The sequence below is a fragment of the Rhea pennata genome, chromosome 15, assembly GCF_028389875.1.
Source record: "Rhea pennata isolate bPtePen1 chromosome 15, bPtePen1.pri, whole genome shotgun sequence".
Taxonomy (NCBI): Eukaryota; Metazoa; Chordata; class Aves; order Rheiformes; family Rheidae; genus Rhea; species Rhea pennata.
In genome coordinates this window covers 8123933-8136104 of record NC_084677.1, presented here as the reverse complement: position 1 = coordinate 8136104, position 12172 = coordinate 8123933, and the positions used below count along the sequence as shown (strand labels likewise).

Genomic DNA, 12172 nt, shown 5'->3' with positions numbered 1-12172 from the left:
TGTACTCTTGAGCGTAAATGACTATTTCATGTTGATGGGAAATTTATTTTGTTTAGTACCTCTGATATATTATTTTAAAGAAGGCCAGACTTGGATCTCAATTTTTGTCACAAACAGATCTGAGCAATAATACTGCAGTTTTGAAAGCTGAGCTTGATGTACAAGTAAAGAGGTTTTAAGTGTTAAGTAAAACAACAAAGTATAGAAGTGTGATATACATTATTGTATTGTTGCTCAGTAAACTTCCCAACTTTTTCTATTCTATAAGAAATCAGAACAGTTTTAAAGCAAACAAAAATAGAACTATATATGTGTCAGCACAGTAATAATTGGCCTCTGGAGAAATCTGGATAATGTGGGGGAAGAAGCAACAAGAGGCTATTATTTTCTTTACTGAGATAGGCTGCAATAACGAAAAATTCATCATCTGGCAGCTCATACATCATTAGAACTGGATTTCTAGTTTGTATCAAAAACTAGAAAAAGAACAAAATCTTTAAGAAAATGTCACTTTGTATTTCACAGTGAAAAACGTATCTCAACAGTACTTGAAAAAAAATCACTGTTTTGGACTCGAGGGGAATGGAGGCCGATGTAAATAAACATGGATGTTTGTGTATTTATAGAGACACTCTCTCCTGTGTGGTAAAAATAGTCTCTGCCTGAGCCCTCTTGCCCAACCTAGTGTGGTGCACGTTAGTATTGCAGTTAAACGAGCATCTTAAAACTTGATTGACTTCTGACTTTAGACTTCACGTTAGCTTGTAAGATAGATCTTGGACAAGATGTCTGTGAGGGAAGAGTGCCCGGCGTGTGGCCGTGCAGGCAGCAAACGCAGCTCAGCCCTGCGAGCGTGGAGGCTGCTGTAGCGAGGAAGATGGGAGCGGAGCAGTGCTCCGGTCTGCGGGCGCGGAAAGCTTTGAAACGGCGCGCCGAAGGCAGAGGAGGCGGCGGGGGCTTTGCCCCTGCCCCTGCCCCTGCCCCTGCCCCTGCCCTCGTCGCCTGCGGCGCGGCGCCGCTCGGCGCGGGCCCCGCGACACTGAGCGCGGCGCGGCGCCTTTTTGTGACTTCTGCGCCCGTCGCTGAGGGGAGGCGGCGGCGGCGCGGGCACCTCCGAGCAGCGCAGGCGTGAGGCAGCGCTGGGGCGGCGGCGGCCGCGGGCGATGCTCGCCGGGGCTGCGGGGAGGCGGGCGCGGGGCGGCCCCTCCCGCCGGGCTGCGGCGCTAGGGCCGGGCGCGCCCCGCGGGGGCGGCGCGGGCACGCGGAAGTGGCGCTCGGGGGCGCGGAGCCGCCGCCGCCGCTGCGCGCCGGCCCCGCGGGTGAGTCGGGCGGCGGCGGGGCGCTCGGGGCTAAGGCTGGGCAGCGCGGGCTGCCGCCCGCGCCGCGGGGCTCCCGGAGGCCGGCAGGGCGGCGGCGGCGGCGGGGTGCCGGCGCGGGGGCCTTGCGCTCCTGCGCTGCCGCGAGCGCGGGGCGCCGCGGGGGCGAGATGGGCCCTGCCTCGCCCCGGGGGCTGCGGGCCGCCCGACAGGCCCCGCGCCTCGCCTCGGTGGCAGCGCGGCCGGGAGAAGGCGAGCGGCCGGGAGGAAGGAAGCGAAAGCGGGAAAGAAGAGGCACTAGCGACCCTCCTACTTCTGCCTGTTCCCTTGCTGGGTGTGGAGATTGAGTGGTGAAATGCTGTTGCACCCGCAGGCGTTCTGTTGCCTCTGTCTTCCAGGAAAACTGGAAGAATGTTCTCAGGTGCAAAACCTTCTTTTTATTTCTCCTAAGTAATGTTTCAGGTTTGTCTTCCAGCAAGCCAACAATTTTTGCTTCCCTGGAAAAAGAAATGTTTGTAAGCAGTTCGAGGACCTTAGTTGCACTATTGGTATGTATTTTTGTACTGTTTTTTTTTTTTTTTTTTTTTTTTTTTTTTTTTTTTTTTTACCCGACTTCGAGGCTTACCTCATTGTGTTTGATGTTGAGAGAAAGATGGGAACTCGTTAGTAAACACGAGTCAGATGGTGGGCAGAGCAAGCACGTTCTGGTAGGGTAGTGGCCGAAGAGAAAACTGTAAGGGTTATGTTAACTTCTAACATAGGTATTGTATGCAATGACTGATAAGTAGGTGATCTCTTTCGGTGTTTTTCTTATGAAATAGATGTCACTGCCAGAGAGAATATAAATAGGAACATCAGGCAAATAGGTTTGTAATTTTATTTTGGTAATGTAGAGGAAAACCTTAAAGTCTGTTCTAGCTTTGTGTTTTCCGAAGTACTAAAAAAGAGTAATTACCAGTAAAGAAGTTAGTTTGGAGTTCTGCCCTTCACAGAAAAAGCAAGCAGACCAATCTTGTATAATTTTGAAGCATATGACTTTGTCAATCAACTCTTCTGACATTGCATAGCCAGTACTGACCTATGTTAAAAATGTTTTATTGAACATGTTTGGAAAGAATAGGGATGGAGTAAGTTAATCATTATGTTATATGTGTATTGATTTTTTATTATTATTCTCTGATTGTATTTTCTAATGACATTTCTTTTGGCTTGATGTCTTTTACTAAAATCTTGATTAAGTATGCAGTCAAAATATAAAGTTTATATGAATCACAGAGTTAGCAAGGTTTTTGGTTTCACTTTCATGTGATACATAACAACAAGAAAAAAATATAGGGAGATTGAGCCTAGCTGTTTATATCTAGAGTCTGGTTTTGATAGTAGTTTGCAATAATTGTCATTGAAAAGTAGAAGATCATGTTTCAGTCAGGAAGAGCTAATTTAGTTGAACATTTTTTTAAGTGACAAAGGATATTCCACTGACAAAATACACTGCTTGCAATTCTAAACTTCTATAGTATTTTTTTTCTTAATTAATTGTTAATTAATTAACGATTTCTTAATTTTTTAATTGTTGCTTTGCAGAAATAATGACTTACCAAATAATCTAAGACAGCTTTATGTTTGAGTAAGGCATAAAAGGAAAATGGAAGAAGATGAGACTTTACAAGGTGAACTGGAGATGGCAAAAGTTAATACACGTGCTTCTCCTGAAATCAGTCGCCGGATATCAGTTAGTGAGTTCCTTTGTCATTGCTGTTACGACATTCTGGTCAATCCCACCACCTTGAACTGTGGGCACAGTTTCTGTAGACATTGCCTAGCATTGTGGTGGGTATCCTCCAAGAAGAATGAATGTCCAGAATGCAGAGAAAAATGGGAAGGATTCCCTAAAGTCAACATCCTCCTCAGGTGATTGTAATTTGCTTTTACTTTTCTAGTTTCTTGAATTTGCTGCAGACTTACATAGCTTATTGGTAATCTGAACTTTCACAAAGATTTTTAAAGCCTTTCACATTCTGCAGTTTTGAACTGTTCAGGCACTTTTTTTCTGCATGGAACTGAGAGTTTTTTTTTCCTTTTCTGATTTTTAGAGAGATGGAGAAGTGAGACCACCCCCCTTTTTTTTTAATTGAAACACTTTCATCTTTTAATATAACTGGTTGTTTCCTAAAAATTCTAAGTTAGAATGATCTTTGATAAATGTATGATTATTAGTTTTCTTTTTTAATGTGAGATTTTGATTTCCTCAATCTTCAGAAGCTAAGGAATATACTGCTTTTAAGTGATTGGTTGTTAAGAATCAGTGGGTTATAGTACAATGACAAGTATTTTTCCTATTAGGGATGTTATTGAAAAGCTATTTTCTGATGCCATTGAACAAAGAAAAGAAGATATTCAACAAAACAGTGATGTAGCACGCAGTTTAGCAACCTTCCAAAAATATGGGAATGACCAGATTCCTACAGCTCCAAACATAAGAAGAATTAATCCTCGAGGAGGAGGATTTTTTTCAGGCGTTCTGACAGCTTTGACTTGTGTAGCAGTAAGTTTCATCTCTGTGCTTTTTCTGTATTTACTTCATTAAATGTGTAATCAAATATACTTGAATTACATGTACATAAAAATGTTGTCAGTATACAAAAGACTTAGTAAAGTCTCTTAGTAAAATGAGCTAAGTAAATTAGGTGGCATTCAGATCTGTTTGTCAGGAACTAGAATTGCAATATACAGCAAATAGAAGTTAGACAAATCAGGTAAAACTTCAAGATATTGCTCAAACTTATACACTGAATATTTTAGGGTCCTTAAAATGGATGATTTTACATGTCAGGCACTTTAATGCATGTTTATTGTCTTTATATCACTATTATATTTGCTTTGCAGGTAAAGGATCTCTTTTTTTATTTTTAATGTTCGTGTAGGTAGTTCTGCTTGGGTATCACTGGAGTAGCAGAGAATTTGAAGATGATCTTCTTGTCCAAAAGCCTGTTGCTAAATGGACTGCTGAAGAAGTGATCCTTTGGCTAGAACAGCTAGGCCCATGGGCGTCACATTATAAAGAGAAATTTTTGCATGAGAAAGTGAATGGAAGGTGAGAAGTCTCACTGACAAGAACAGCTGTCACTTTATTGGACTACTAGATAGCTTTCATTAGGCACAGTATATTGCAAAATTAGTTTATCCCATAGGTTGGGGGAAATATTCTTCTATTGATGTATTGGGGTAAAATTCAAGAGCAGTTTAACACATCCAGTTAAAAATGTTAAGCGCTTAAGTTACCTGATTTTTTTTTTCTAATAACTTGTTTAAATGCTGCCTGTGTGGATTGAAATGATATTGAAAGTAAAATTCTACTAATGCATTATCAAAACCAAAGTATTGTGTTCAGCAATACCCAACATGCTAATAAATTTACATGCTGAGTACAAGCAAGGTAAAACTCTGAAAGGAAGGATATTTAAAACACGGCTCTGAGCTACAGTAGATTCAGAACGTTTGGCGTGGAACATTATCTAAAAGGTGATATCTTCTGTCAGTAGCTTACTGTTTCAGCACCTCATTGCTATTTTGTTAATCTTTCTTTGGTGAATAGTCACTGTTTACTGTCTGAATTCTTCTGTTTTTGAAGGCTACTTCTAACACTGACAGAGGAAGATTTCACAAAAGAGCCTTACAATATAGAGAACAATAATCATAGAAAAGCTATTATGATGGAATTGGAATGTGTCAAAACTTTAGGGGTTAAACCACCACAGAACCTTTGGGAATATAAGGTAAATTTTGTATAAAGTACATCATGTATACTAAGTATTTTTTAAATACTATTTTAAAAAGAGAAGTAAAGTTCAGAAGGAATGTTAAGGCAGTAGAATTATCTCTGTAGAAGCTACTTAGTTAATGAACAGTTATTTTTGAAAGAGATGGTGTTGGAACAAAACATAAAGATCGTCAGAAAAGTCTAACAACTGATATGCCTCTTCCAATTTGTTTTCATTTTTTGAAATTTGATACTTTTCAGGCAGTAAATCCTGGAAAATCACTCTTTCTTCTATATGCGCTGAAGAGTTCTCCAAGACTCAGTATGTTATACCTGTATTTGTTTGATTATGCAGAAACTTTCCTACCTTTCATCCACACAATTTGTCCTATACAAGAAGATGGATATGAAGATATTGTCACAAAACTACTAGTAGGTGTACAAAACTTTAAATATGCTACTTGTCTTAATTTGAAGCACTTTAGGACTACCAGGTGAAAAACACATGATGTAATTCTTCACCATTTCATCTTTTTACAATACAGCTTAAAAAAAATTCCTTTAGAAGCAGCTCTTTCACTTTATGGTCATCCTAAAGGTAATCCCATACAGTAACCCTTAAGAAGATTAGTTTAAGGCTTTTAAGACTTTAAATATGCAAAACTGTGTGGTTTTTTTTGTTTTGTTTTGTTTTTTTTAAACATTCAAGTGACTATGGAAAGGCATTTCACCCTAAATAACTGCTTTTTATGAATGACAGCATGAAGCCTGACCGCGGTGATTAGTGCTAAGCTAATGGAAATTCCTGCATTACAATATTGTCTATCAGAAAGTAAAGATAAAGTATTGCTTTGAATGTAGGAAAAAGCAAATATTAAATATTACAGTAGTGGAAATAAACCACTATTCTGTCTATTCAATATGAAATTGACTCACAGTCTTTTTATCCTAATTTATAGGACCTTAAAGATCCTACTTGGAAACAGTGGAGAGAATTCATTGTAAAGTATTTATTTTTGCCATACCAATTGATAGCTGAATTTGCTTGGGACTGGTTGGAGGTGCACTACTGGACATCAAGATTTATAATTGTAAATGCCATGCTGCTCTCTGTTCTGGAATTATTCTCTTTTTGGAGGCTGTGGTCAAGAAGAGAATTGAAGTAAGTCTTACTGAGCTTGTTGAAGAGGATAGAAAATACATGACGTAATAAATAAGGAAATAACCATCTGTCATGGTTTCACAATTGCTTGCTGAAATGACTAAACAGAACTCTAGGGTTAATAAAAAACATATTAATCTGAATCTGTGCTAGTACTGAATAGCTTGCTTTCTGTGAACACTTGAAAGAATTTCTTATAGCTGTTTTTACTGTGCAGGTGTAGCAAATGCAGTAATGGTAATATGCACATTTAAGTTTTAGGTGAATATTAACTGTTACATTGAGAGCCATTTTCATAGTAATTGGAAGCAGTTATCTCTTGGGAAATATATACATGAGAATGTTGTTTTGATATGCTTATGATATAGTTATTGAAGGATGCTTTCTCAGGATCATTAAGTAGCAGGATAGCAACATTGATATCTTCAACAATATGATCAAAATTGCTATTTTCAGTTATTAATTTAGTTTTATTTTAGAGCTGCTGATATTCATAGTAGCTGTGATCTTTTGGTGATAGGTTTTTAGAATTTGCAGGGAGAAATTCTTGGTTTGATGGTGTATAGGGTTTTCATTTTCTCTGCCTACAGTTAGGGGGCAGAACATCTTCATAAGAGAACAATAATCTATGACAAATCTGGAATTCGACCACTTTAACTTGCTGTGTTTTATGGTCAGAACAAATTGGCTTAATACTTCTTCATGTAAAATTTAATATTGCTGTGTTTTAAGAAAGTTTTTAAGAGTGCAGAATGATGTTTTATAGATAACTGAGTGTTAATTTGAGACTGCAGCATACACTAGCTCTTCATAGAATGATCAAAAACAAAACAAAATCTCTCTAAGCCTCTCCCTTCGCTTTTTCACAGGACTATTCCTCACAGAATGTGGAGACATTTCTGGAAAGTCTCAACCCAGGGTCTTTTTGTTGCTATTTTTTGGCCTTTTATTCCTCAGTTTGTCTGCAATTGTTTGTTTTACTGGGCCTTGTACTTTAACCCAATTATAAATATTGATCTCGTGGTTAAAGAAGTGAGGCGTCTGGAAACACAAGTGCAATGACTGGCGTTGGATCTATTGGGTTGTTTAATTTCTGAAAACTGGTATTTGATTGAAACTTTGCTTTTCTTTATATATGTGGTAGTGAAAGTCATGTATTACGTTAACTTAAACGTGCAAAAAAGCCCTAAGGTAAGTTACTTTTAAGCCAGCTCGACTCAAAGCTAGAGATGGGCTTTATCTAAAATGAACTTTCTATTAAAAAAAAAAAATTCATGTGTGAATTAGCTTTTAAAAATTTGTACTGTTGTGTCCAAATTTTGATAAACAAAATCAAACTCCTCTATTCTGTCTTGTGATATCTGGTTATTTTCAAGCTTGCTGGGGAAAGCCTTAAAGCCATTGTCTTCTGAACAGCAACGGTGATTCTATAAGTTAGTATTTCATACCAGCAGTGTGTTGCTCAGAACTTAAGTTTGCCAAAGGAATGCTGTTCCTGGATAGGCTTGATAATTGAAAGTACTTCAGGGTTTTCAGTCGGCTTTAAATGTGAAGTTCTGACAGTCAAATATACAAATCTCACAGTAGCATTGTTTTAAAAATTTCCCTATTGAAGGCAAAGAGTGCTTGAGGGTTATTTTGGAAAATGTGGCAGTTGCCATTCAAAACTTTCTTTGCTCAGGTCAGTTAGACTTCATCAATAGCTTGTTTAATGCTGTCTTCTTAAAAGTACTAATTCTCAAAATAAATTCAGGGTTATCCCTTAAAAGGATTATTTTGGAAAAGTGACCTGACATTGTAATTATGCCTTAATGTAATAAAATATGTGCATCTAAATCTGTGATTAAATATTGATTGAAAATTTATTTTGTATAAACAGGATTGCCATTTGATAATGTATGGTTTTTGACTGAAGCAAAGTTGACTTTTTTTTTTTTAACGCCATGTCTCCTTACATTGTCTTTGTATTTTTTTTATTTGTATCATTAAAATGAACTTCTTATTTGCCTATCAATATTTTTAAAGATTAAAGATCTCTTTTAAATCATAGTCCTTCTTTCTAAAGAAGTTTTATTTAAATTTTTGTATTGGAATACTTGCTACTAGCTTTGGCTTGTGTAAATTCGTTATCTGGCCATCTGGCTTTAAGTGAGTTCAGGGGAGTTAAAACATTCTCAGTTCTTAAACTTTAAAATTATCAGTAATAAAGTGTTTTATTCAGCAATTCTTGTTCTTGATTTCTCCTCATAAAAGTTTTTCAAAAACTGTGATGTGACCCTAGCTATAACCATCTTTACAACCTTATGAGGTGTATAGTTCTGATATCCATCTTATTGCCAGTTTACATTTGCACTCAATATGGCTCTAAAGTTTTAAAGGTACAGTTTCTTTTACCTCTGTCTATAGGAAACTCAAGGTGTACACAGAGTGAGAAGCTAGAGCTGTATTAAATGAACAATTTCTAAGAAAATAGTATTAAAAAAATCATTAAAAATACATTATGCATTTTTTAATGCAGATAAGACTTAAGTAGAATGAGATGCAAATTTAAAATTAGGTTTGGTAATGAGTGTTTAATGTAGATAAGAGAGCTCTCTACACTGACAAGTGACACTGTCACTTCATGCATTTTTTTTCTTGTCAGGTCAAAGAACAAATGTTAACATGTCACAAATCAGAGTTAAGTTAAATGTTAGCAGGAAGGATGGTATCATATACCCAATGGAGAGGGTGGATGAAAAATTTCAGTGAATGGTACTGTGAATCTGAAGGTAAACCAAGTGAGTTTTAAGTCAGTTACTTCTTAAGCTGATGAACTCAAATTCCTATTTAGTATTTAATCAGTAAAAGCTTATGTTAGAAATAATGAATTTGCTTTTAGTGCAATGAAAGATAAACAAGAGGACAAATGTTTGGTTTGTCTGTTTTGGGCTGGAAGAGTTGGAGTGGTAGAAAGGAGGATCAAGAAAGGGAAGAGATCGTTTGTGCTCACCACTGTGGTGAGAAAAAATTGTCTTTAGATTTAAATACATACAGAGTTTTCATGAAGACTGATATCCTGTGTCTAATATCTACAGAAAGGCTGAATCTCACCACACATAAAATCTGGCCACAAAAGGTACTTTGTGTGATAGGGAGCTTTAGAAAAACACTTGGCAGCTTCGCGGTCACATTCGCATGCCATTTTTTGACATCTGTCTTCTAGTGATTCTGAAAGAAAATAAAAGTTTGATATTAGTTTGAAACACAGATTAGTTTGAAGTAATTTAAAGCGCCAAATGGAAATGTAACGATTGTTACCTCTTTAGGAAGTGGTATGTGACCCTTCTCCCTGCCCAGTTGCTCTAGCAAATATTGTGTTTGGGAAGAAGTTTTCTATTTTCTGTAGGCTTTAAGCTACTGAAGGATGTAGCATTCAAAATTACATGTGTGAAATAAGAGATGAAAAGATGATCAATATTCAGCTTAAATTGCCCACCATTCTTATTAAAGTGGTCAGTAAAAAAAAATGAGGTAAGATGTGGTTGAATACGGTAAAATCCATGTCTGGCATTTGTTTTTAGTTGTATTGTTATAACCTAATAGATTTCTTGGTGTGAACAGTTTTTTTTTTTTTTCTACAGCAGTATCTTTTGGTTTAATTATGCCAACCCAGAAATGTGATATTTTCTCCTCTCTGATTCTCTATAAACTAAAAATTCATGGTAACATTTTATTTGAATATTCAACATTTTGAAAGCCGGCTAAATCTCTGCTTGAGATTTGCCTTGGAGCGGAACTAGTGTTCAGTTTGTAGATGAACTTGAATTCTACTATAACATGGAAGTGTTCTTAATGTACGTAAGTTATAACTAGCTACCTTAAGAACTACTCAGTAGCATAAAAAAAAACATTAACTGAAAAAGAAATAAAGAACTACTACTCATTTTCTTCTTTTTGCTCCAAATTTAATCTTCTCCATGGTATACCAGGTTACTTTGTTTCAACTTTTTTTTTATCGATAATATACTTACTGTCTTAGCGTTTTCAAATATTGCCAACTTACGGACTGGAATAGGAAGAATAACCTTTAAAGGCAAATATAGGTTGACTGTAACTTGACTGTTAATCGGATAGTTTAAGAGGAAAGATGCTTGTTATCTTTGACTCAGAGGAGGAAGGTAGAGAGGCTGTAAGAGGCAGACATGGGCAAAGTAAAGGTTGAATGAAAAGGAGGAAAGGAAATAGTGTCAAAAACTTTGATTTTTTTTTTTTTTTTTTTTTTTAGGTCAAGCAAATTCTTATTTGAGTTGTGAAGTAAGTTTCTTGTATTCTGTCTGAGTGGTTTACTTTTTGGCTTTTAAAGTATGGTGGTCAAACTCAGGCCCTCTGATGTAAACAACTTTTATATAAAAAGATATGTATTTTTGTGGTGCAAATAGTTACCAGTTGTCAAGCTGATTTGCATCATGGATAGCAGTACATAATTACAAGCAAAATAATTTTGACTTAACATCTGATTTTTAAAAATTCTGAAAGCTTAGAGTTTTTTTGAGGGAAGGCATAGTTTGAAAAAGTCCTCCAAGTATTTAAGAAAATATATATGAAAACTTTGTTTAAAGCTGATGGGAGTTATAAACAAATCATCTTTTTTTAAAAATCCCTTATACCTTTTCACTGTGTTACTTTGTTATCTTCTTGTCTCTTTTCACTGTGTTACTTTGTTATCTTCTTGTCTCTATCTTTTACAGCATAGATTGATAATATTCATATTTTGGAGCAATTAACCAAGATTTAACCAGGATGCAGCAACTACTGTATTGGCACTTGTATACTGATTATGTAAATGTTTACAAATTCATATTTTATGGCTTGTGGACATGTTACTTCAATTAAAAAAACTTAGTAATCAAATATATTATTACATCAGTGTTTTGGAAATCATAAGTTGTAATTGCAAATTCATTCATAAATTGCAGCCACTAAAACTAAGGTGTTCAGCTGATCAGTGATAAGGATGCCAAAAACTTGTGCGTCATAAACTTACAGATGGGGTAAAGTATTTTCTATATAAAGTATGAAAAGGATCTATTTTAAAGTTGTGATTTTCTGGCCTCCTGTTTTAGTTGCTCTCCTGTTGAAGATTTAATTTGTGACCTGTAACAGGGTAGTGTAATATGGGTTCCTTAATGTATGTAAATGCCGTGTAACTTGATTAAACAGAGGGTTGGGTTTTTTTGTAGTGCTTTCTGAAATGATCATAGAAACTTACAGATCAGAATTTGTTTTGCTTACGTATGTTAGCAGGTAGGAATTAGGAAGAAGAAGATACTACATTCAACTGGCGTAACTGTGCTTCCTGGAAACACAGCTTATACTGGCAAAAAAGCCCTAAAGGGAGGGAAGACAAAAGAAGAATTTTGCAGGTATTTAAGCAAATGTCTATTTTTAAAGTCCATTAGACAATAAATAAAAGTAAAACTAAAAACTGTTCACTCACCACACACAGCAGCATTGTCTTCACATTCCCAACTGTAACTTTCTATCTTGGGGTGACAGCCTGCTTGCTCTGCCTTACCGTAGCAGCAGTCATGGTTAAAACAACACCTGAAAGTAACAGAAACAGATTTGCCTTCATTCATCTGGATTATAAGACCATAAATAACTGTAGTATGTTTTGTATCGGCATGTTTCTATAGTCTGCGAAATAATAAACCAGTTTATTTTTGTGTACAAACTGTCCCCTGCTCGAGAATCAAAAGATTTAATAGAGCACTTGAACAAATACGTTCTTCTTCAATATAATCAATAATGATCAAAATTAGTATTTGATGTGCATTGAATTAGTCGAACTTCCTCATATACGAAAACGTAGGGAATCAGTTTTAAAGATAAGAGACTCTTATGTAGGTATCCCTCTCCTACCCCTTCCAACAAAAAGAGGAATAAACACTA

General features: G+C 36.6%; 2 protein-coding genes across 7 annotated transcripts in view; one reads left to right on the top strand and one right to left on the bottom strand.

The window, feature by feature from the left end:
* Window positions 1–1113: 1113 nt before the first annotated feature.
* BFAR (bifunctional apoptosis regulator) lies at window positions 1114–8462 on the top strand. 4 transcript variants are annotated; one of them, XM_062587895.1, is made up of 9 exons: window positions 1114–1128; window positions 1768–1864; window positions 2901–3227; window positions 3660–3861; window positions 4241–4410; window positions 4948–5092; window positions 5338–5508; window positions 6036–6238; window positions 7108–8462. In XM_062587895.1, exons 3-9 carry the CDS (start codon window positions 2962–2964, stop codon window positions 7298–7300), a joined length of 1350 nt encoding a protein of 449 aa, XP_062443879.1. In that variant the 5' UTR covers window positions 1114–1128; window positions 1768–1864; window positions 2901–2961; the 3' UTR covers window positions 7301–8462. The 4 variants fall into 4 exon arrangements, with proteins under 4 accessions (XP_062443879.1, XP_062443878.1, XP_062443880.1 ...); XM_062587894.1 differs by lacking the exon at window positions 1114–1128 and adding an exon at window positions 1271–1319; XM_062587896.1 differs by lacking the exon at window positions 1114–1128 and adding an exon at window positions 1275–1319 and having other exon boundaries at window positions 1792–1864.
* Window positions 8433–12172, bottom strand: part of PLA2G10 (phospholipase A2 group X) — a 32387-nt gene continuing 28647 nt past the window's right edge. For all 3 annotated transcript variants that reach the window (XM_062587897.1, XM_062587898.1, XM_062587899.1), the window contains exons 4-5: window positions 11718–11824; window positions 8433–9448 (exon numbers count right to left, since the gene is read on the bottom strand). In XM_062587897.1, coding sequence (XP_062443881.1) covers window positions 9303–9448; window positions 11718–11824 — 253 coding nt within the window. In that variant the 3' untranslated portion in view covers window positions 8433–9302. The remainder of the gene's footprint in view (window positions 9449–11717; window positions 11825–12172) is intronic.